The sequence below is a fragment of the Chiloscyllium plagiosum genome, chromosome 10 (assembly GCF_004010195.1).
Source record: "Chiloscyllium plagiosum isolate BGI_BamShark_2017 chromosome 10, ASM401019v2, whole genome shotgun sequence".
Taxonomy (NCBI): domain Eukaryota; kingdom Metazoa; phylum Chordata; class Chondrichthyes; order Orectolobiformes; family Hemiscylliidae; genus Chiloscyllium; species Chiloscyllium plagiosum.
The window spans coordinates 82,798,562-82,824,381 of record NC_057719.1 but is presented as its reverse complement, the minus strand read 5'-3'; the positions used below and the strand labels follow the sequence as shown (position 1 = coordinate 82,824,381).

General features: G+C 44.7%; 1 protein-coding gene across 1 annotated transcript in view; it reads right to left on the bottom strand.

Annotated features, from left to right (window-relative positions):
• Positions 1-3,678: 3,678 nt before the first annotated feature.
• Positions 3,679-25,820, bottom strand: part of mapkbp1 (mitogen-activated protein kinase binding protein 1) — a 167,211-nt gene continuing 145,069 nt past the window's right edge. The window contains exons 26-30 of the mRNA XM_043698499.1: positions 21,125-21,317; positions 18,897-19,170; positions 8,828-9,805; positions 6,770-6,855; positions 3,679-5,993 (exon numbers count right to left, since the gene is read on the bottom strand). Of these exons, the coding sequence (XP_043554434.1) occupies positions 5,682-5,993; positions 6,770-6,855; positions 8,828-9,805; positions 18,897-19,170; positions 21,125-21,317 (1,843 nt within the window). The 3' untranslated portion in view covers positions 3,679-5,681. The remainder of the gene's footprint in view (positions 5,994-6,769; positions 6,856-8,827; positions 9,806-18,896; positions 19,171-21,124; positions 21,318-25,820) is intronic.

Genomic DNA, 25,820 nt, shown 5'->3' with positions numbered 1-25,820 from the left:
CTTATACACTTAATGGTAAGGTCCTGGGGAGTGCTACTGAACAAAGAGGCCTTGAAGTGCAGAGTCATAGTTCATTGAGTGGAGTTGCAGGTAGATAGGATAATGAAGACGACGTTTGGTGTGCTTTCTTTAATTGGTCAGGGCATTGAGTGCAGGAGTTGGGAGCTGTACAGGACACTGGTTAGACCGTTGTTGGAATATTGCATGCAATTCTGGTCTCCCTCCTACAGGAAGGACATTGTGAAACTTGAAAGGGTTCAGAAAAGATTTACAAGGATGTTGCCAGGGTTGGAAGATTTGAGATATAGGGAGAGGCTGAACAGGCTGAGGCTGTTTTCCCTGGAGCATTGGAGACTGAGGGGTGACCTTATAGATGTTTATAAAATCATGAGGGGCATGAATAGGGTAAATAGACAAGGTCTTTCCCTGGGGTAGTGGAGTCCAGAACTAGAGGGCATAGGTTTAGGGTAAGAGGGGAAAGGTTGAAAATGGACCTAAGGGGCAATGTTTTCACACAGAGGGTGGTGCGTGTGTGGAATGAGCTGCCAGAGGAAGTGGTGGAGGCTGGTACAATTACAGCATTTAAAAGGCATCTGGATGGGTATCTGAATAGGAAGGGTTTAGAGGGATATGGGCCAAATGCTGGCAAATGGAACTAGATTGGGTTAGGATATCTGGTCAGCACGGACCAGTTGGACTGAAGGATGTTTCCATGCTGTACATCTCTCTGACTCTCTGACTCCCACCCACAGAACCCAGGATTTTAGGGTTAGCCTTCAGCAGTTGATGTTGTGGGCTTGAAGAAGTGGAAGCAATATCCCCCTCTCTTTGATTACAGCCAAAAGCTGGGGGTTTCTCTTCCTGTGCTCCTAGAATGCATGTGAGGCAAAATCTGTTTTCTGAATTTGCCTTTTGCCAAGGGTGTGTTTATGGGATGTTGCTACGTTGGAACAGTTAATCAGTAATAGTAACTGCATCTATTATTCTGTTAAGTTTTCCAATAGAGTTAAGTTATCCCAAGTTCTTCTTCCTTTTGTTGTATTTTAACTATTGCGTTGGAATAAATTATGTTCTGTGTTACGCTGATTATTTTGATCAATTGAATCTCATCTGACATTTACCTTTAAAAACACGAAAAAGTTCGGGTCTAAGCTACCTTCGTAATATATATCGAGGGAGTCTGGTCCGGTCCATATCATCAATGACACACTTCTGAACTGATGCTACTGTGAGAGTGTAGGGAACATGGCATCCAACTTGCACAGAACATGATCCCATATGATCTGCGTTAGGTGTGGCTCAAGATGCAGATCTTGGCGTTATCATCAAACAGAAACAGCACTCATCCACGAAGATCCCACCACTGTTTCATTCACTTTGACAGGAGCGGTCTCCAAGATTTCTCTCCCAAACATTGGGGCTTTTATTGCAAATATTTAAGATGCGACCAACATATTGTACAAACACTATGGCAAAAAACAGATAAAAACAGTCACTTACATCACACAGGGAGAAGAGAAATGTTCACAGCGACCAGCTTAAAAATTAGTTTCATAGCCCATTAGAGGATGAAGACTGTACTTCCATTATAAAATACATTGGAATTAATCTTCACTGACAATGGTTTGAAAAGAGTTTAAAAAGTTTCCAAAGTGACCTTCAGCATGCACCACTGATCTGCATCATCACAATGCACTATTCAAAGAACCTTCATGCACATACTAGACCCCAATGTCCCAATACCCTTGTCGCGTTTGCAGGTAGAAATCTTTTTCGTTCTTCACATTTAAAATAATCATAAAAATTTGGACGGTCCCTAGCAAACCAAAGTCACGTCTTTGAACGGGGGCGCGGGGGCGTTGTTAGAAAAACGTACAAACAAACCCCCATGATGGCAGCGGATCCTGAAGGCTGGAAGCTGGCTCTGAGAGAGGTTGGCCTTACTCCCTACACCAGAGGAAGGATACGCCAACTCTACTGGCAGAATGTGCCCACGTTGCCAGCAACTCGGGGAGTAAACCAGCCACCCTCCCTCCTCCTGGAGGTCGGATCAGACTTGCATTTCACAAGCCTCTCACAGTAAGCTGACCCCACGCCTACCTTCTGTTGTGTCCTTGTGTTTGTGGCACTGGATGGTGGTGCTGGACGGGGAAGGGGTTGAGGGGGAGAGGAGTGGGGACAATTCCCACACGGGAGAGGGTATAGGCCGCACAGCTGAACATGATCCTACCTAAATGGTCAGCATGCAACACCACTCTTTGGCGTCTGTCCTCCACCTCCCCTGCTCAGGGAAACCCAAGGCCAATCGCATGTTCTCAGCCCAGTTCACCCTTGCCCGGCTGCGCTCTGAGATCAGGACTCAAAACCTGCCCACTTCCCGAAATCTCTGGCTCATCACCACGCTATGGGACCCATCCAGTGAACAGAAGTAGAGTAAGGCTATTTGTCACGGATGTGAGAGCATGCAATTGCTAATCGTGGCCTTCTGTACAAAGTCTCCATATTCTGCAAAAAACTTGAAAAAGTCGTTTTAAAAAAGACTTCTCTCCTACCAAAAAAAAAAGAGAACGGGTGTCTCATTTCCCTTTTGAAACTCCAGTCAATGATGCACAAGTGAGAAATGACGATAGTCTAACACCCTTAGCAGACAGTTCTACTCACTCACTGAATGAAAGGTCCCCACCGTCCAGACCTAAACCTAGTGTCTGAGCAGAACAGCCAGTGGCTGGAGGAAACGCTTTCCCAAACAGCATTCAACTTTCTAATGCTCTCCACTTCATTGGTGTGATGTATTGGTATGAAGCATGGCTGCTTCTTGTGTAATATGGAATACTCGGCTAAGCATCAGGATAGGTCTCACAAATAGGATTTCACTATCCCCAATATCCACGGTGATGAACTGCAACGGGGAAACAAAACATAAGGGACACTTGGACATAAGAGATAGTGGGGGACCCTCAGAATACTTCAGTTACAGGATTCCTACCCAAGTTTTGGATAATTATCAATGTTTGGTAAAAGTTTTCAAAGTTTTCAATGGCCTGAATTTGTGAATTCCTATCTTGAATTCCAGTTCCAGCCCGGTGTTTATGAGTTTATGTCTAGTATTTGAATTTGTGCCCATTGTTTGTGAGTTCCATCCAGTGAGTGTAAGAAACCCTGTTCATTGTGTGGGATTTCCTGTCCAGTGTGTGAGAGAATTCCTGTCCTGTGTCTGTGTGTGTGTGTGAGACAGAGTTCCTGTCCAGTGTGACTTTCTGTCCTGTCCTGTGTGTGTGTATGTGTGAGAGAGAGACAGAGTTCCTGTCCAGTGTGTGAGTTTCTGTCCTGTGTGTGTGTGAGAAAGAGAGTTCCTGTCTAGTGTGTGATTCTATCCAGTGTGTGTGTGTGTGAGTTCATTCCTGTCCAGTGTGTGATTCTGTCCAGTGAGTGTGTGTGTGTGTGTGTGTGAGAGAGTTCTTGTCCAGCGTGTGCGCGCGCGAGTGTGTGTTCCTGTCCAGTGTGTGTGTGAGAGATAGAGTTCCTGTCCAGTATGTGTGTGTGTGTGTGTGTTCCTGTCCAGTGTGTGTGTGTGTGTGAGAGATAGAGTTCCTGTCGTGTGTGTGCGCGCGGGTGTGTGTGTGTGTGTGAGTTCTTGTCCAGCGTGTGTGCGCGCGCGAGTGTGTGTCCCTGTCCAGTGTGTGTGTGTGAGAGATAGAGTTCCTGTCCAGTGTGTGTGTGCGCGTGTGCGTGTGTAAATTCCCGTCCAGTGTTATTGTACAAAGTTTGGAATGTCAACTCAGACACTGGAGAATTCTCACAACATGTGGGGGGTTCTGACTTTCCTTGGGTGTGGTTTCATTGACATATGGAACCAGCTGAATGAATGTTGTCTTGAATACAGTCTGCGTTTGGCAGTCAGCACTGGCTTAACAATTACATCCACCCTGAAAGAACTGATTCAAACAGTGTTACGGGGTTTGCAGTGACCTTATTCCAGGAAGCCAACACACGTCCACCACGACACAACACCAATGGGTTTCCATTCTGCTGCTTTATCCAATGTGGCATTAAACCTCCCTTCTGCCTCACACTGCTCAACTTTCTTGTCCTGTACAGAAACGTATATCTGTGAAGGTAGGTGAAGGCCTAGTGCTATTATCACTAGACTATCAATCCAGAGACTGGGGTGATATCTGGGGACCCGGATCTGATTCCTGCCATGGCAGATGGTGGAATGTGAATTCAATAGAAGTCTGGGAATAAGAGTCTAATGATGATCACAAAATCACTTCTGATTGTCAGGAGGGAATAAAAACCATCTGGTTCACTAATGCCCTTCAGGGAAGGAAATCTGTCGTCCTTACCTAGTCTGGCCTATGTGTGACTCCAGGCCCACAGCAATGCGGTTGACTCTTAACTGCCCCCTGGGCAATTAGGGATGGCCAGAACTGATGAGGGAATAAAGAAGAAAGGTGAATCAGAATGAGGGTGGGGTGGGGGAATGGCTGAGGGAGAGTCTGAGGGAAAGGTTGAGCATTTCTGAGGAGGGCGTTCTGACTGAGGTGGAGCATGTTGGGGGCAGGCAGTGGGGATCCATCGAGGGGGAGAGGACTGTTCACTCATACAGGACAAACAGCAAAAAGGGGCTCCGCAGCTCCTTACTCAGTGGGAGGACATCGTTTCTCATTTGTCATAGCTGTATCTTCCCCACCCTCACACTCTCCTCAAAGTAAACACATTTTGTTTTGTAAGACAATATTCCTAAATGTTATCTCCCTCCAGTTTCCCAAACAGAGGAAAATGGAGGAATTTGTGGTCCAATCAATGGGGAACGCACACAGTATCGCACATTGTGATGGATATGCATAGTGCAAAGTGGGCTGTAACACCACCTTCACTCCCTTAAAGGGACCGACAGCATTTCAACCCTTTGTCCCTAAGGCTCAGTTCCAAAAATGTCACTATCTGTATTGCTCCATTGCAGGGGTTTAGTTTCAGAAACAGCTCATGGTCACTGTACCGGACAGATTCAGACCCTAACTGGAGGAGCCCGCGCCACATCCGGTTGGAGAAGGGAAGTGACAGGGAGCCAAAGAGTAAGAGGAAATATAGAGGACACAAGGTACTGAGTGAGAGGACCCTACAACAAGGTTTGGGAGGCGAACCCTGAATGGCGGCGACATGGCTTCTACCTTCCTGCAGTACCATCTACCGGGCCAAAGAAATGACACGTTTGTTTCCGCCGTACGTCTGTCGTCCCGAGGAGCTTGTGCACCCCACCGCTCCGCTCCACGTTCCCGTCCCGTGGTTCACCAGCACTCCCACGCTGCCCAGCCAATATCCCTGCCTGTCGCTCTCCAGGTTCAACAGACGACGCTTCCACTGACCACTTCAGAAGCGGAGGTGGCCACCCTGAACAGTAAAATGGCATGATCCCCTTTGACTTGACCTTACAGCCTTCAATTACAGGCGGAGGAAAATTCGGGGTTAACAAAGGTATCTCACAGTCAATTACACAATCAAACTTAACCCATCCCAGGTTAAATATGAGGTGAGTTGAGGTCAACTCGATAGTGTTGTACGATTTTCATTTCTCCCGGCCCAGTGAGAAGAATGGGTTTCTTTTTAAAATGGTTCTCAGTGCAGGGGGGCAGTAGGTGAGTGTGCAAGCCCCACGATTACATTGGGCGTCATAATATTCACAGTCCCGCACTGCCCTTTCCTCCAGGCTGCTTATGATCCATCCTTCGCTCCACAGCCTGGAGTAAACGTTCGGAATACTGCTCAAGTAAGGCCAGGGTCTTTTCATCCTCTAAGGAGTCGCCCTTCGCTGGGGGGCTACCCACCGGGCAAGAGGCACAGGCCGCCTGGCCTGGCCCCTGGGGGGGTGAGCCAGGCTGTCGTCCTGGATGTTGGAGACAGTCCAATTCTTTCCTTACAAAAGAAAATGTCTCTGAGAGAATGGCAGTCATTTGGTTGTTCTCGTCTGACGAGACCTTGTTATCAGCGACCTGAAAAACAGATTAGATTAGATTACTTATACTGTGGAAACAGGCCCTTCGGCCCAACAAGTCCACACCAACCCGCCGAAGAGCAACCCACCCAGACCCATTCCCCCATCACTACAGGCAATTTAGCATGGCCAATTCACCTGACCTGCACATCTTTAGACTGTGGGAGGAAACCGGAGCAAACCCATGCAGACACAGGGAGAATGTGCAAACTCCACACAGACAGTTGCACGAGGCAGGATTTGAACCCAGGTCTCTGGCGTTGTGAGGGAGCAGTGATAACCACTGTACCGCCCGAGGATGGGAAGTAATTACAGAAATAATAATAGAGAAAATAAATAATAATCATTATTATATAAATAAATAAATTAATAATAAACTACTGTGACGACAGACTCAAATATTTAGTCAATGTCTTTGGATTTCTTAATTCCCTGTGATCATGTATCCTGATCCTCTCCTTTTTATATAGTTCTAACAATCTGTTTCTAAATTCATAAATCTACTCACATTCTATTTCTTTTTTCCCTTTCATTAACTTGTTGACCTTCGGTGATTTCCAAAATACTCCCGATCCTCAGGCTTACTTCTATTCTTTACAACTTTATGAGCCTCTTACTTTAACCTAATGCTACCGCTGAACCTCCTTCGTAAGCCACGGATGGAACTTGCTCAGTAAGGTTTTGTTTTTTGATGGCTTCATGTGCAACTGACTCCCCCCCCCGCCCCCACCCAGATCCATGTTTGACACTGTTAATGATGCTAGCAACACTCACTGTCCGGTAAAGAGTCAGGGCTCTCTCGAAGCAGCTCTGCAGCTCCCTTGCCAGGAGTTTACAGCTCTGAACACTGACAGAAGGACCTATCGAAAAAAGAAAATACGAAGAGAATTAAAGTTAACTATCAATATATATTAACAATGCAAGTTTTCCAAGGTACCTGTTTCTTCTACTCTGTCTCTTTTCTTAAAAAATTCACTAATAGGATATGGACATAGGGCATTTGCTCCTCCCTAGTTGCCCTTGAGAAGGTGATGGTGACCTGCCTTCTTGAACCACTGCAGTCCATGTGCTGCGGGTTGACCCACAATGCATTAGGAAGGAATTCCAAGGTATCAATCAGCGACAGTGAAGGAATGGCAATATATATCCAAGTCAGAATGGTATTGAGTGGCTAGGAGTGGAATTTGAAGGTGGTAGTGTTCCCATTTATTTGCTGCCCTTATCCTTCCAAATGGAAGTGGTCATGGGTTTGGAAGGTGCTGTCTGAGGATCTTGGGTGAATTTCGGCAGCAGAGAGAACACATCGGTGGTGGAGGGGGTGGATGCTTGTGAATGTGGTGCCAATTAAGCGGGCTGCTTTGTCCTGGATGGTGTCAAGCTTCTTCAGTGTTATTGGAGCTGCACCCATCCAGGCAAGTGGGGAGTATTCCATTACATTCCTGACTTTGTCTTGTAGATGGTGGACAGGCTTTGGAGAGTCAGGATATGAGTTACTTGCTGCAATATTCCTGGCCTCTTACGTGCTTTTGTAGCCATTATGTTTATGCGGCAAGTCCAGTTGAGTTTCTGGTCAATGGTAACCTCCAGGGCATTGATAATGGTAGGTTCAGAGATGATAATACCATTGAATGTCAAGGGGCGGTGATTATACTGCCTCTTATTGGAGATGGTTATTGTCTGGCATTTGTGTGGTGCTAATGTTACTTACCACTTGTCAGCTCAAGCCTGGATATTGTCCAGATTTTGTTGTATTTCAACAGGGACTGCTTCAGTATCTGAGGAGTCATGAATGGTGCTGAATATTGTGCAATCGTTGGCGAACATCCCCAATTCTGACCTTATGATGAGGGGAAGGTCATTGATGAAGCAGCTGAAGATGGTTGGACCTAGGATACTACCCTGAGGAACTCTTGTAGAGATGTCCTGGAGCTGAGATGACTGACCTCAACAACCATGACCATCTTCCTCCTAAACAGTTTCATACCATTATTCACTGGGTCCTGGGCATTTTCAATTCTCAAAATTCTCTAAAATGGTAAAAGAGTATAAAACCCAGCAAATAGTCAATGTCCAGAGAGAGAAGGGAACACTTCAGTGACTCCTATAAATTTCAAAACCTTAGTTAGTCCTAATAAAGGACCCACACAGCTTCATACTTGGTGTGACTGATATAGCATGTATATACATTACAGGTAGCATGGTGGGGAATGGTACCTCAATGAGAGGATCCGGTTTCAGCCCTGAGTGCCACTCAAGGTGAGTTCTGCACTTGAAACCAAATGTTTCCTCTACTGGGGGAGCAGGGGCAGGTTTGAAGGGAGGGAGAGTCGGGCAGGAACTGTTCTTAGAAAACTACCTGCGTCCAGTGACACAGGGTGAGAGATTAAAGAATGCACAACTTTTCCACTAGCTGAACAGAGTTACAAGATGACAAAGTCAGAATCACAGAATTGGTATGGGGCAAAATGAGACCCTTCGGCCCATTGTGCCTGCACAGGTTCCACTCCCCACCTCCTGCCATCCCTCATAGCCCCGCACCTTACTTCTATCCAAATCATCCAATGTCCTCTTGAATGCCTCAGTTGAAGCTGCCTCCACTTGATTTCCAGACAGTGCATTCCAGACCCTAACTACTCGCTGTGTGAAAGTATTTTTTTTCTCACAACAGCTTTTGCTTTGTCTGCACGTCACTTTAAATCTATGCCTTCTTGTTCTTTTTCTAATAATGGAAAGACAAAGGATAATGTATACCAGTCCAAGGCCAGGAATGTAAAGCCTGGTCTGCAATAGCCATTGATCAAATGAAGACGTGGCATCATGTAAAATTCATACCTGGTCCCTTCGCCGTAGTCTTGGGAAAGACAGAAGGAAGTGTTGCTGGTGTAGAAACAGTTACCGTTTGGACATTTGATACTGGAATGTTGGGTAAATAGTCCAAGGCTTCGGTAACAAGTCTGGTACCTCTGAACTCAGAGTTAGCACGAGGCCAGGCAGAAGACACTTGCTGACAAGGAGATAGAAGAGCCGTCCCTATCTGTGATTCCTGGTGGCACTGTCCTTGTGTCTGGTGTTCCAGTAGAGCAGGGGTCTCCTCTCTGAGCATGGAAACAGTATCGCCCTTTTTCTCTTGGCTGTCCCTGTGGCCATCGCCACAGGAATGCCTCCATTTTGTTCCTCCATTGGCTGAAACAGGCGACTTGAAGGGTTCAGTCTCACAGCAAGACTTCACCTTGACCGAAGGCGAGAAGGAAGTCAATGAGGGTCTGTCCGGCAGTGGCTTGGGAAGATCGAGGAACAGGTTCGCCCGAGTGCCGAGGCTCAATTTAGCCTGAGAGCTATTGGCAGAAGAAACTGTCAAACCTGCTGATGGCTGCAAGACTGGCTTGGAGCTGGCGGTCTCCTTCCAGTTCTGTTTGGTCATATCCTGCTTGTGAGAGATTTCGTTCACGACATCCACAGTCACCACAGGTGAAGTCCTGGGTGACATTTCCAAACACTGCCCACTCACACACTTTTCAGTGATTGACTGATCCTCGCCACTCTCAGTGAAGTTCAGGCTGTCCCCCATTGAAACGCTGCGTGACATTTTGGCCATCGAACTGGTGGTTGGGTTCATGTAGGATTTTTGTTTGATGCTCTTTCCCTGAGGGCTATCCTTCGCCAGCGACAATACTGGGCCATCCACTTTACTGGGGACTAAGGGCAAAGTTCGCCGTTGGTTGACCCTGGAATCTTTTTCAGTTATAGTCAATGGGTGAGAGTGCAGCTTCTCGGATGAGGTTACATTAGATGCCGTATCCATTGGGTAAACTAAATAGGACAAACGCAAAGAAAATTACAAAAACAAAATCAGAAGAAACTAACAGATTGATAAAAGATTCAACATTGAACCATTCTTATTACCAGATTATTCCCATCATGATAAGGGCTTAACTGTAGCTCGCTCCATTCATGGATGAACTGCGGTCTCCCAGTCACATTAAAGAGTTTTCAGTTGAGCAGTCTCAATATTGAGGAGTCCTTATCAGTACAAATCCCTCATCAGTCACATTTCAGCACGAGGACAGGAACTTGAATTCAGGGAATCCCATCAACGTGGGGCTCCCAATATCGAGGGATTCTGATCAATATAAGATCCTCAAGTTATAGAGATCATCATCATCATGGGAACTACTGAGGGATCCTCATCAGTATGGAATCCGCAAAATTGAGAGATCATCATCAGTATGGGACCCTCAATATTGAGGGATCCTCATTCATATGGGATTCTCAATATTAGGGGATCCTCATTCATATGGGATCTTCATCTTCACTGGATCCTCAGTATTGAGAGATCATCATCAGTACGGGATTCTTAATATTAAGAGATCCTCATTAGTATGGGATCCTCATCTTTACTGAATCCTCAGTATTGAGAGATCATCATCAGTATGGTATCCTCAATATTGAGGGACCATTATCAGTACGGGATTCTCAATATTAAGGGATCCTCATTAGTATGGGATCCTCATTTTTCCTGGATCCTCAATATAGAGAACATAGAACATAGAAGAATACAGCGCAGTACAGGCCCTTCGGCCCTCGATGTTGCACCGATCCAAGCCCACCTAACCTACACTAGCCCACTATCCTCCATATGCCTATCCAATGCCCGCTTAAATGCCCATAATGAGGGAGAGTCCACCACTGCTACTGGCAGGGCATTCCATGAACTCACAACTCACTGAGTAAAGAATCTGCACCCGTTCCAGTGCCTCCACATCCTTCCTATAGTATGGCGACCAAAACTGCACACAATATTCCAGATGCGGCCGTACCAGAGTCTTATACAACTGCATCATGACCTCAGGACTCCGGAACTCAATTCCTCTACCAATAAAAGCCAGTACGCCATATGCCTTCCTCACCGCACTATTTACCTGGGTGGCAACTTTCAAAGATCTGTGTACATGGACACCAAGATTCCTCTGCTCCTCCACACTACCAAGTATCCAGCCATTAGCCCAGTACCCCATCTTTTTGTTACGCTTACCAAAGTGAATCACCTCACACTTAGCTACATTGAACTCCATCAGCCTGGGATCCTCAATATCGAGAGATCCTCATCTGTATGGGTACTTCAATATCAAGGGAACCTCATCAGTATGGGATATCAACATTTAACATGGTCTGAAGAAATGCCCAAGACCTAATAAAATGTGGGAACAGGAAATGGAGATATTAAGTGAGTTAATTGGATATGAATTGGTTGTGCAGGTATGGGGAACTAGTAATCAGGGCATTGCGGGTGTTTAACAGAGTGTGACTAACTGAAATAAAGCTCTTACTGGAAGTGTTGGCACGAATTCTGCTATAATACAGTTATCCTTTAGGGTATACCATGAGGAACAGAGGATAGTTGAGTCAGAATGTGAAGTTTCAGAAAACGAGCCTCGTGAAGAATGAAGTCACCGTGTGGGTTACTTATTAATGACAGTGGACACATGGAATGGCCTCAGCTCTTTCAGTACCATACAGAAGCAGGATGGGAAACAAAGATTTCATATTGGAGTTGATTATTTAAATGTGGATGAAGGTTTGGACAGATTGTTTACCTTCAGAGATAAAATTGATCAAAAAGGTGAATTACTGATTGTTTATAAGGCGTGGTCAGATTGTGACAAATTTTGAAAGACTGGGGACAGTACCTTGGAAGACAACATAATGAAATTCAGAAGTCTGTATGTAAGACAACAGAAATTTCATTTGGAAATTCCCAATTTATGCTGAGCAGTTAAGTTATTGGACTGTCCCAAACTACCAAGTATGGCCAGACTCCTAGCTTTGATGAGAGTTAAATTAGTGGATAAATATACACTGCTAGAACAACTCTCAAAGCATTAAAAGGTTTCCTGGGAAGTATTCCTTACATGAAACAGGCAATTGGCAATGACAGAAAACAGAGGACACCACGAAAATAGTATGAAAGGAGAACTGTAATTTATAGAAATGAGGACAGAAATGTGATAATTTTAAGAAGAGCTTTGGGATTTATAATAGATGAACGAAGCTGAAATGCTCAGAACGCAACGTTGCATGCGCAATTCTAAGTTCGACCATGCCATGAACAGTCCCAAAGGACACATTAAAGTACTTGAAACCAAACTTGAAGTGGAAGATTCAGAGGAAGAAGTTGGAGATACGGATCATCACTGTATTGGTCACAGGAAGTTTCAGCCCAGTAATGAATGTGTTGGTGGCCCAGTCTTTCAACTGTGCAGCATTAGACAGTGATGCATTACTACCGTGTGTGGAATAACTAGTTAAAACACGATCAAGATTGGCTAAATAATAAAGATATGAACAAGGCCTAGCAATTCGAGCGTTCTAGGTTTGATGTTGATAAGATAAGATTTTGAAAAATGTGGGTATTCCTTGTAAAATAGCAGGTTATTTAATATATAACAGCACCATTAATCTAGTAAATACCATCATTATGAAGTAGACCATCAGTGAAGAAAACACTGATGGAACGGGATATGAAAAGTGACAATGCTGTTGTGCTTGGAAAATGTATGAATTTGCAGCTGACGCAATCGGGACACTATTGCATTCATTTAATGGATAATAAAGTTTCCTCAAGTGAAGTTAAAGAAGTACTGACATCAGGGGGTGGAGATTTTCAGTGAATTCTGTTAAAGCTGCACATTTTCCCATCCATCCTCTGAAAGAATAGAAGGTTTAGTACAGGAAGGAACAATAGGGAATGGGGAAAAACGACAAGAGATATGGTAGACATGAGGTCTGTTAAAAAAAATCACATCACAGCTTCAAGTAAACCTGTCCTCGGCGAGAGACTTCAATAAATTGGTAGCCACAGATTTAAAGATATGGCATAAAGAAATAAGCATTTTTATTTTATATTTTGTGGATTTGGCAAACATATTTTGTCAGTCGACAAAAGATTGCAAGAAAATGGTGGATAAGGTAATGGAAAAGTGGACTGGCTTGAAACATTGACAGTATTTCTCACAGATAACATGGGGTGGGGGGATGGTGAATTTTCTAACGATGGATTTAGAGGTGTGTGTATGTGAGTGAATGTGAGCATAACTTATGAACCCAGCAGCCGAAAGCCCTTTGAGCAATGAGGTCTGTGAAAGGAACCATGAAATAACAGACAAAAATAGTTCAACATTTTCTTGGCATATCAGCCAAGCTGTAAATTCTCATCCGCGCTGCACATGTTAAGAGCTTGATGCAGACAGTGGGAGGATATAATTGACAGCAGTTAATTTTTGGCAGAAATCATAAAGAACTAATCGTAAATTGATTAGCCTCCAACTTGGAGCTACAATTAGTTCTATGTTTTTCAGAGCATTTAAATGTACTGCATGCATATGGTTTAATAAAAGAGAAGGGGCTTAATGAATGGAACAATTGGGCTAGGTTACCGGTCAGGACGAAAAATAATAATTGTGCACTGGAATCAGGTTGTTCGGATACACTCCTCAAGATTTCCTGGTATGGATTAGAAATTTGCAGATAATAGTGAGGAGTCAGTCACCTCTCATACCCAAATGTTCACAGCTCCGAAAATCAAACAGCCACAATGGACAGTTAGCCTGACAGTTCAGTTCTGATGGGCAGAAACAAGGGCACTTGGAGGAAACCCACGCAGACACAGGGAGTTTGCTCAAACTCCACACAGACAGTCACCCAAGGCTGGAATTGAACCCAGGTCCCTGGCGCTGTGAGGCAGCAGTGCGAACCACTGAGCCACCTTGCTGCTCCCAGTTCTGATGGTCAATCTGAGGCCATTTGTCCCAAATGAACAAAAGTGGGTAACAGAGTCAAATATTTACCAGAAGGAGTTAGTGAATGCAGAAGTGTAGAGCAAGGAAGGTCACTGGAAAGCTGGATGAATTAAAGGATGAGGAAGATGAGGTTACGCCCATGGACTGGAAACATTGGAAAAAGATGGAAGGCAAGAAATCCCAACATAAGATCCTGGAGCAAGCATGGTCCTAGAAAAAAAAATGAACTCCTGAAAGGAATTCTATTAAAAGGAGGTGGAGGCTGAACAGTGCAGCTTAGGAAGAGATAGAGGGTAAGATAGAGGGTGTAGTTTAACAAGCACAAGAAATATACTACAAACCAGGAATATTACTGGGAGCAGAAGCACATCGGAACGTCTTATTAGCCACAATCAAATTATGAGACAAGTTAATAAAAGATGAGGGGCATGGATAGGGTGAAGAGTCAGGGACTTTTATCCAGGGTAGCAGATTTGAAAACTAGAGATGTGAGCGGAAAGATTTAAAAGGGACCTCAGTAGCAACCTTTTCAGGCAAAGGGTGCTGCGTTGATGGAATGAGCTGTCAGAGGAAGTGGTGGAGGCTGTTACGATTACAGCATTTAAAAGGCATCTGGATGGGTATATGAATAGGAAGAATTTGGAGGGATATGGGTCAAATGCTGGAAAATGGGACTGGATCAGTTCAGGATATCTGGTCAGCATGGACGAGTTGGACTGAAGGGTCTGTTTCCCTGCTGTATGACTCAATGACTCTGTGCCAAAGAACAAGAACTACAAAGATGGAGAGGATCGGGGTGTATATAGTGCAAAACAGGGGAGAGCCAGTCTTACCCCATAGATGGGTATGCACAGAAAAGGTGACCCCCCAGCACACGGTTTTGAAGAAAAACTGGGGCATCAATATACAAGGGTAGATTCACTAATGGCAGGAAAAGACATTTTGAAAATACTCTTGGCTCTGTTAGCAACAAATGTTTGACAGCATAGCTCAATTTATAATACAACTGGATTTCTGCAGGGAGATCTGGTCAAGAAGGAAGTGTTTCTTCGTCTTCCAAAAGATGTTGTAGAGACACTTTGGAAAGTAAATAAATGTGCGTATGGCTGAAATGATGCCTCTCAAGCTTGGTACTTCTCAGTAAGGTCTGTCTTATTTAAATTGGGCTGTCTTCAGTTAACAGCAGACCATGCCATGTTTTACTGGTAAAAATCAGAGGCAGCTTCCAGGCATCTTTATGATGCATGCAGTGAATTCAAATGCATCATCCTAGTTGGGCTTAAAGCAGAATTCAAAACCAAAGTTGGGTTTCTGGGGCTTTTAAGCCCCTTGGATTAGAAATTGGGTAGAATGGATCAAGTGTCATTTTGTATCAGCAATCTATTTTGGAAACTGCAGATTAGTCAAAGTAGTTGGCTTCACAAAACTGAAATGGAGGAAATGCTAGGTCCATCTGCCAGTTTGGAAGTACTACAGTGGAGTACAGCTATAAAAAAAAACCCAAAGGTGGTGAACAAATTCACCAAATTAAAAATGGAACATTACCTTTAGAAATTTCCCTCACTGGGTGATGTCAGGGGCCTGAATAGTGTTGCTTTTGATGTTGCTTCTCATGCAAATCTCTATGATGGGTTATGGAGTTCAGGAGGGTTCTTAATTTTTCTTGTGGGAAAGAGGGGTAAATATTACCCCTCTAGTTTGGGATAGCTTAATAGATCAGAAGAGTAGTAAAAGGTACTTTAATGGCAGAAGCTCTCAGTCTTAGTGAGCTGGTTGATAGGGCATCTTTCTTTGTGCACATATTGGAAGAAATTCTAAAAAGGTCATCAGCAGCCATACCCATTGACTACTTCATCTATAATAAGTCACTATGGGATAACGTACACTCAGTGAAACTTGTGAATGATGCAAAAACTGAGGGTTGATATTAGTTGTTTATAACATGGTGCAGAAAGAGAACTTGAAAATAATGGACAGCAGCAGAAGTCTGATCATTTCACAAAAAAGCAGCATGTTTTCAAAAACCCTTGGATATACTGGAAAAAGGATCATTGGAACTTGAATTGCAAAAGAGAAGGGGAATATAATCCATTGTTGTCTTATATGGATGTATCACTACCTGGCATGGTAACTGTACCATTCAAGATTGGAGACGGTTACAGAGAATGGTGAACTCGGCCGGAACAATCACAAAGGCCAACCTCCCATCTATAGAATCCATCTACCAGGCCCGCTGTCAAGGAAAGGCCGCCAGCATTCTCAAAGATCCGTCCCACCCTGGCAATGCTTTTCTACAACCTCTACCATCGGGGAGAAGGTACAGAAGCCTGAACACACACACCAGCTGGTTTCGAAACAGTTTTTACCCTACTGTTATTAGAATATTGAATGGACTCTCAAATTCTTAACATTCGCCGGGACCTGTGTTTTTGTTTTTGTTGCTGTTGACCTATTATTTACTTATCTATGCTACTCAACTCTGTGATCTGCCAGTATTGCTCGCAAGCCAAAGCTTTTCACTGTGCCTCGGTACACCTGACAATAAATTCAATATGTTTGGATCTTTTTTTATTGTATATTGATTTAATTACAAGAAAAACTTGAATCTATTATCATCAAATAGGAATGAAAGGAATGCCTCAGACCTGATGGAAGTTGGGAGAGGTGATGGATATATTAACTAAGGCTTCATGGGTGCGGATTGTTTGTATAAAAATGAATTGAATTAACTTTATTTATTAAATATGGGGAGTTGGTAATCAGTGGGGTCGGAGCTTTATGCAGTGTGGTTACCTGAAATAAACTCTTACTAAAAATGGGGATTTGAACTCTATTTAAATACAGTTATCTTCTTAAGTATAAATTAGAATCTCCACTAGAGACAGTCATCGCTGTGAGACCCTCAGTACTGAGAGATACTCATCGGTGTGGGACACTCAATACCGAGAGATACACATCGGTGTGGGACCCTCAATACTAAGAGATACTCATTACTGTGAGACCCTCAATACTGAGAGATACTCATCGTTATGGGACTCTCAATACCAAGAGATACTCATCGTTATGGGACCCTCAATACCAAGAGATACACATCGTTATGGAACTCTCAATACCAAGAGATACACATCGTTATGGGACCCTCAATACCAAGAGATACACATCGTTATGGGACTCTCAATACTGGGAGATACTCATCGTTATGGGACCCTCAATACCGAGAGATACACATCGTTATGGGACCCTCAATACCAAGAGATGCTCATCGTTATGGGACTTTCAATACCAAGAGATACTCATCGTTATGGGACTCTCAATACCAAGAGATACACATCGTTATGGGACCCTCAATACTGAGAGATACACATCGTTATGGGACTCTCAATACTGAGAGATACAAATCGTTATGGGACTCTCAATACTGAGAGATACTCATCGTTATGGGACCCTCAATACCAAGAGATACTCATCGTTATGGGACTTTCAATACCAAGAGATACTCATCGTTATGGGACTTTCAATACCAAGAAATACTCATCGTTACGGGACTCTCAATACCAAGAGATACACATCGTTATGGGACTCTCAATACCGAGAGATACACATCGTTATGGGACCCTCAATACCGAGAGATCCTCATCGTTTTGGGACCCTCAATACCGAGAGATCCTCATCGTTATGGGACCCTCAATAGCGAGAGATACTCATCGTTATGGGACCCTCGATACCGAGAGATACTCATCGTTTTGGGACCCTCAATACCGAGAGATCCTCATCGTTATGGGACCCTCAATACCGAGAGATACTCATTGTTATGGGACCCTTAATACTGAGAGATCCTCATCGTTATGGGACCCTCAATACCGAGAGATACTCATCGTTATGGGACCCTCAATACCGAGAGATCCTTTGTCCTTTGCCCACCACTGACATACTTCAGAGCTTCAGCTCTTCCATGTTTTTTGCTAAATGAAATGTGTAATCTTACGTAGGTGCTGTTCAAGTGTCTCATGGTCTGCGAGCTGCCAAGACATCCAGCCAACAGCCCATCTGGGAGCTAGCGTAACTCAAGTATCAGCAAGTTATCAATAAGGAAGTAGCGGAGGCTGGTACAATTGCAACATTTAAGAGGCATTTAGATGGGTATATGAATAGGAAGGGTTTAGAGGGATATGGGCTGGGTGCTGGCAGGTGGGACTAGATCGGGTTGGGATATCTGGTCGGTATGGACTAGTTGGACCGAAGGGTCTGTTTCCGTGCTATATATGACTCTGGAAAAACAGACAAAATACTGCTGAGGCTGGAGAGGTTAAATAAGGCAATATGCACTGGAGAAACGAAAGAGGTCAAACAATATCGATAGGAAGAGAAACAGTGTTAACTGTAGTGATTGAAACAATGTCAGTAGGTGGATGTCATAGAATATGAGTTCCCTGTTTGGGGCTGTTAACCTGGTCCAATTAGGGAGCCCTGGCTGACACACACAAACATGAAAGTCAGGGGTTCTGTTCACTCTGAGACCAGGCTCTGAGCTGGCAGGGTCAGTGTCATATATTATGCACATGTAAATAAAGGGTGACCTGGTGATGGATACCGGCCTCTGTGGAGTTACTTCATTCACATTTTCAGTTCAACGTGGCTCTTTTTCAGACTTCAAAGCAGTGATATTGACGTCAGAACGTGAACTCTGTTTCTCTCTCCTCTGATGCTGTGAGATCTACTGAGCTTCTCCAGCACTTTCTGTTCCTATAACTGAGACTTTAAACCTTGGTCAACTCATTACAGCATATCTTCAACACCACGCTCCTGGACTTATAGGATCAGATTCCTTTTCATTAGCTAACGTGTTGAGAACAGAAATTGTAAATAGCTTTCTTGTCCCTTTCACACTTTGGTCATAGCTCGATTTTTCTTCAGGTAGTTGACATCAAAGAGTTTTTCTTTGCAGGTATTCTAACTTTGGAGGGCTCAAGTCAAGAAAAAAACAATCCAAAACAGTTCAAATGCTCTGAGGTTGTGAAAGGCACTGTATAAATGCCAGTTATATGTTTTTCTCTGGTCAGAATTCCCTTGAGGTAAAGATGTCCTACTGCCTCCCTGCTCCTTACCTTCATGAATGAGGTCGTGGACAGATTGGGATTTTCTCATGGTCGCACTCGGTGACACGGCTGGACTTGGGTGTGCAGACACCGACTGCACCTTCACTGATCCCCCAATGAACACCTTCCGGGTTTCCAGAGCCAGGTTCCGCTTCCTCTGGCCGTACATCGCTCGGACAGATACCGACTTGTCAGGAACAGCACCGGACTCTGTTCGAAACGGGGCTTTCACCGGAGTTCTCCCGGGGACGGAATGCAACGCTGAACTGAAGTTTGGTGCGAGCTGCAGAAAAACACAGTGGAATAAATCAATTCCATAAGGAACTAGTTTTAGGGAAAGGGCAACGTCTGGCACGCGGCCCCATTGTTTGAACCTATTTGAAAACTGCCATTAGGCTGGTCCACTTTCGTACCTCCAGTCAGAGAGGCTCGTCAGTAAGGTCTCAGTGTAGAAATCCAGCTCCAGTATGATTCTTGTTACTAATACCTCCAAAAGCAGTAGCTCAATATCTATCATGAAGAATTGCATCATCAGTGTTTCCATGGATGTATCTCAGACCCAACATCACCACTGGACCAACACTGCCAGTGCCTCCAGTAAAGGTGACTTTGCTGACAATACCTACACTAGATTGACTCACCAATATCCCCCCCCTTTTGTACCACACTGTGGGTGGTCTATAACTCACTGCTGGAAGGGGTAGGGCCCGCAGTAGGCATCTCTGCCTGGAGGCACTGATCTGTAAACGCATCATTTTCATCCTCTTTTGGAATACTGCATTCAATTCTGGTCTCCCCGTTATAGGAAAGATGCTGTAAAACTTGAAAGGTTGAGGTAAAGATTCACAACGATGTTGCCAGGGTTGGAGAGTTTGAGCTATAGGGAGAGGCTGAATAGTCTGGGGCTGTTTTCCCTGGAGCTTCGGAGGCTGACCTCATAGAGGTTTATAAAATCATGAGGGGCATGGATAGGGTAAATAGGCAAGATCTTTTTCTTTCGGGTGGGGGAGTCCAAAACCAGATGGCATTGGTTTAGGGTGAGAGGGGAAAGATTTGAAAGGGACCTAAGGGGAAACGTTTTCACGCAGAGGGTGATAAGTGTATGGAGTGAGCTGCCAGAGGAAGTGGTGGACTGGTACAATTGCTATATTTAAAAGGCATCTGGATGGGTATATGAATAGGAAGGGTTTGGAGGGATTTGGGCTAAATGCTGGCAAATGGGACCAGATTAATGTTGGACATCTGGACAAGTCGGATTAAAGGGTCTGTTTCCATGCTGTACATCTCTATGACTCTAACTGAAGTGACATATGTTTTCTTCTGTGAACAAATCCCCACATCAGAGATTAATCCCACATAGCTGAGAACAAAGACACACTTTGAGTCAAAGACACAGAAGCAGGTCACTCCTTTCCCTTGCTGGCTCTATGAAGAAGTTAACCAATCTGTCCCACTCTCTTGCTCTCTCCCCATGAGCTACTAAACTTTCCCCTTCAAGAATTGATCCAATTTCCTTTTGCAAGTTACTACTATTGAAACTGCTTCCCCCACACTTCCAGGAAATGCATTCCAAATCAAAACTTGCTATTTGCAAGTTAAATTTTCCTCATGTCAACTTGGCCAATCACCATAAATCCCAGGAAGCAGTTACCCTGACTACACCTTCAGACTTTTCCATACCAGGCTCAAATCTGCTTTTAACCCTCTCTTCTTGAAGCCGAACAATCCCTGCGCTTTCAGTCTCTCAGAATAACTAAAGACCTTCAGTCCTGACACCATTCTAGTGAATTCCTCTGCACCTTCTCCAAGTCCTTGTCTCCAGAGCAGAATTGATGTACATCTGGGAAACTATAATCATAGAATCCCTACAGTGTGGAAACAGACCCTTCGGCCCAACAAGTCCAAACCAACCCTCTGAAGAGTAACCCACCCAGACCCATTCCCCTACCCTGTATTTACCTCTGACTAATGCATCTAACCTACACATTCCTGAACACTATGGGCAATTTAGCATGGCCAGTTCACCTGACCTGCACACCTTTGGGAGGAAACTGGAGCACCCGGAGGAAACCCACGCAGACACAGGGAGAATGTGCAAACTCCACACAGCCCAAGACTGGAATCAAACCTGGGTCCTTGGTGCTGTGAGGCAGCAGCGCTAACCACTGAGCCACCGTGCTGCCATAATACGTAGGAACAAAAAATATTGGGAAAATTCAAAATGAAGCAGGCCTTACATCATCTGCTGGTTTCTGATCATCATTCCTGTCATTTTTCAAATCTTCTTGCTTCTGAAGTTCTCTCTTGTCTTCAGTCTTCACTTTGAAGACCTCTCCTCCTTGTTGTCCTAAGTTTGAGCCGGGGAATGTAACTTGGTTGGATCTGGGCTCACTCTGCTGGATGGCCTTGGAACTAATATCTGGAGATTTCCTGCAAACAGTCAACAGTTTGAATACCAACACTATGGTAAAACAAAATGGTGTTGGGGAAGCTAATGGGATTAAAGGCTGATAATCTACACTCCAAAGTACCAAAGGCCATGGCCCTCGACATACTGAATTCATTGGTCAACTTTCCAAATTCTAAAGATGCTGGAGCAGGCTTTGCAGATTGGAGGGTGGTAAACGTAACCTCACTATTTAAAAGGGGAGGGAGAGGACAAACAGAATTACAGACCGGCTAGCCTCGTGGGGAAAATCCATAATAAAAGAAATGCAAACAGAACATTTGGAAAGCATTTAATGGGAATAGACAAAATCAGCATGAGTTCATGAAAGGGAAATCACGCTTAACTAACCTTACTGGAGTTTTTTTTTGAGGACATGGCTAGTAGAATAGATAAGGGAGAACGTGTGGATGCAGCTCAAGAAGGCTTTTGATACCTGACAGTAAGAGGCTAGTGGGCAAAATAAAAGGGAATAGAATTGGGATTAATATATTGGCATGTATTGAGAACTGCTTGACAAACCGGAAACAAATAGCGGGGAAGATGATGTCCTGGTGGCTGTTAATCCAGTGACCCAAGTGATATCCTCGGGACTGAGTTCGAATCCTGCTTTGGCAGATGGTGGAATTTGAATATAATAAGAGTCAAATGATGACCATGAATCCATTGTCAATTGTCCCAAAATCCCATCTGGCTCACTAATGTTCTTTAGGGAAGCAAAGTGTCATCCCTACCTGCTCTGGCCTACATGTGACTCCAGGTCCACAGCAATGTGGTTGACTCTTAACCTCCCTCTCAGCAATTAGGGATGGGCAATAAATGCTGGCTTAGCCAGGGACATCCTCATCCCATGAATTTAAAAAACTTGGTCTTTTTCTGGGTGACCAGTGGTGTACAGGAATCAATGTTTGGGCCCCAGCCTTTCCCAACAAACACCAATGACTTGGTTAAGGGAACCAAATGCAACATTTCCAATGATAACAGGGTGGCCGAGGCAAGTTGAGTTTGGGGACACGACACATCGCAGATGCAGTATGATGTAGGTAAAGGTAAGGCTTCAGTGCGAGAAACAGAAATGTATTATTTAAATGGTGATAAATTGGCCAGTGTGGATGTACGAAAAAGATCCTGGTGTCCTTTTACAGCACTCCATGGAGGTAAACAAGTTGGTGCAGCAAGCAATTGGGAGAGTACATGGCAATACCAGCCTTCATTGTAAAAGGTTTTGAGTTCAGAAATAGGAATGTTTTAGTGCAGTTATATAGGGCCTTGGTGAGACCGCGCCTGGAGTATTGTGTGCAGTTTTGGTATCCCTGCCTAAGAAAGGATATATTGGCATAGAGGCAGCACATTGCAGGTTCATGAGGCTGAGACCGGAGATCACAACACTGTCCGAGGGGGAGAGATTGATCTGACTGGACCTGTATTCAATGAAGTTTAGAAGGATAAGAGGGCATCTGATTGTAATATATAAAATTCTAACAGGACTGAACAAACTAGCTGCTGGGAGGATGATTTCCCTGGTTGGGGAGTGTAGAATCAAGGCCCACAAATCTGGATATGAAGTGTGATGCAAAGGACTGAGATGAGGAAACACTTCAAAGAGTAGTGAACCCATCTACTACAGAAGGCTATGGAGGTCAGGTCATTCAGTGTGGTCAGGGGAAGAGATTGATACATGGTACATCAAGGGGGACGTGGAAAAGATGGGAATATAGCATTGAGACTGATAATCAGCCATGATCATATTGAACAGCAGATTAGATCTGAAGGGCTGAATGGCCTACTCCTGCTTTTCATTTCTTTGTTATCAAGTAGGATATATTCAAAAGGAAGCCCATTTTCGGCAAATGTTTTGAGACCTTGTACTCTGATAACAGCGTGACTTTTGCCAAATAGTTTCAACACTAGGACGAAATGAAGTGGTCAATCTGTAAACATAAACTGGAAACTTCCTTCTGCCTGTGTTCAGCTGAAACTGAGACCTGTCAAAGGGTTTATCACAATGGGTGGGGCCAGAGACACACTCGCTCTTTTACACACACACACAGACACACACACAGTGACACACACACATAGTGACACACACTCACACAGACACACACAGTGACACAGACACACAGCCGGACACTCACACATACACACAAACACACACAGACTCACACACAGTGACACACACACTCATACTCACACAGTGACACGCACTCACACTCACACAGACACACACAGACAAACACACACTCACACATACACACACAGACACATACTCACACAGACACACACATACACCTTTTACCACTTTCTTTTCGATATAAATCTACCATTCTCAAACATGGATTGCGACCAGATTGAAGTCTTCAATACATTAACAGGAAAAGGCAGGCTAGAACAGTATAGACTGAGAATTAGGGCCAGATCCTTCAGGAGAGATGTTAGCAAGCACTTCTCTACACAAAAGGTGGTACAGTATTGGAACTTCCTTCCACAAACAGCTGTGGATGCTGGATCAATTATTCATTTTAAATTTGCGGTAGATCAATTTTTGTTAAGCAAAGATATTAAGGGGTATGAGCCAAAGGCAGATAAATGAAGTTAGGCCACAAATCGACCATGATCTTATTAAATGGTGGAACTGACTCAAGGGCTTATGATTCAATAATGTGGGTTTCTGACTTGAAGATAACATTATTCACAGAAGCGAGAGTGCAAGAGAGAAAATGCGAGGCAGGAAGAGAGAGAGAGAGAGAGAGGGACAGAGATAGAGCGAATGCATGTGCAGGACACAGATAGAGAATGTAAGAGAGAGAGAATCCAAGAGAGAGAAGAATGTGAGTGAGAGAGAGAGAGAGAAAAGAGAATGCGAGAGAGAGGAGAGAGAATGTGAGGGACAGTGTGTGAGACAGAGACAGAGAGACAGTATGAGAGAGAGAATATGTTTGTGCGTGTGTGTGTGTGAGTGAGAGAGAGAGAGAGAGAAAAACACAGAGAGAGAGAGAGCGTGGAGGTGAGGGCAGAAAGAGAGAGACAGCAAGACAGAGAGTGAAAGAATGAGAGAAATGCATTTTAGTGGAAACTTTCAGGAAAATACTTCTGTAAACAAATGGAATCGTGGGAATAACTTTGGCCTGGATCAGTGATTGTAGTCTGGATTGTACCTGAGTATTTTCAGTTCAGAGCTACAGACAAGCTTTTAACTGATGATTTATCTCATCATCAGTCTCTCCTTTTCCATGTCAACTGCTTGTTGTGTCAGAGTTAGCACAGAAGGAGACCATTCAACATTAGGAGAAAGTGAGGACTGCAGATGCTGGAGATCATAGTTGAGAGTGTGGTGCTGGAAAAGCACATCAGGTCAGGCAGCATCCAAAGAGCAGGAGAATCGATGTTTCGGACAGAAGCCCTTCATCAGGAATGAGGCTCTTGGGTCAGGGCTGAGAAATAAATGGGAGGGAGTGGGGTGTGGGTGAAGGTAGCCGAGAAAGCGATAGGTGGATGAAGGCGAGGGGGAAAGGTGATAGGTCAGAGGAGTCAGTGATGGATAGGTCCGGAGGGCGGTACTGGGTTGGAACCTTGGGACGAGGATAATGTTGGGGGGAGGGGAACGAAGGGGCGTTGAAGTGGCTAAATCTCTTCAGCCATGTCTTAAAGCAGACTCGCTACCACAGCCACATCTCCTTCCTCAGTGCCTGCCTATCGAACAGTCTGATCCCACATGGACCACATTCAGGCCAACCCAGTTTGGAACTGAACAGGATACCCGGTACTTTTTCAAACATTTTTTTATCCCATCCACGTGGTTGACGGTGCCCTCCAGCCCATCTCCTCCACTTCATGCACCACCGCCCTTGAACCCCACCCTTCCCAATGCAACCAACCTCCGCATACAACGCATCATCCTCAGCCACTTCTGCCACCTCCAAACGGACCCCACCACCAGAGATATATTTCCCTCCCCACCCCTATAGCGTTCCGGAAAGACCATTTCCTCCACGACTCCCTCGTCAGGTCCATACCCCCCACCAGCTTATACCCCACTCCTGGCACCTTTCCCTGCCACTACAGGAAGTGCAAAACCTGTGCCCACACCACTCCCCTCACCTCCGTCCAAGGCCCCAAGGGATCCTTCCACATCCGTCAGAAATTTACCTGTACCTCCACCAATGTCATCTATTGCATCCGTTGCACCCGATGTGGTCTCCTCTACATTGGGGGGACAGGACGCCTTCTTGTGGATCATTTCAATGAACATCTCGGGGACACCCGCACCCACCAACCCCACTGCCCCGTGGCTGAACACTTCAACTCCTCCTCCCCCTCTGTCAAGGACATGCAGGTCCTGGGTCTCCTCCACCGCCAAACCGTTACCACCCAACACCTGGTGGAGGAACGCCTCATATTCTGCCTTGGGACCACACGGGATAAATGTGGATTTCAACAGCTTCCTCATTTCTCCTCCCCCAACATTATCCCAGTCCCAAGCCTCCAGC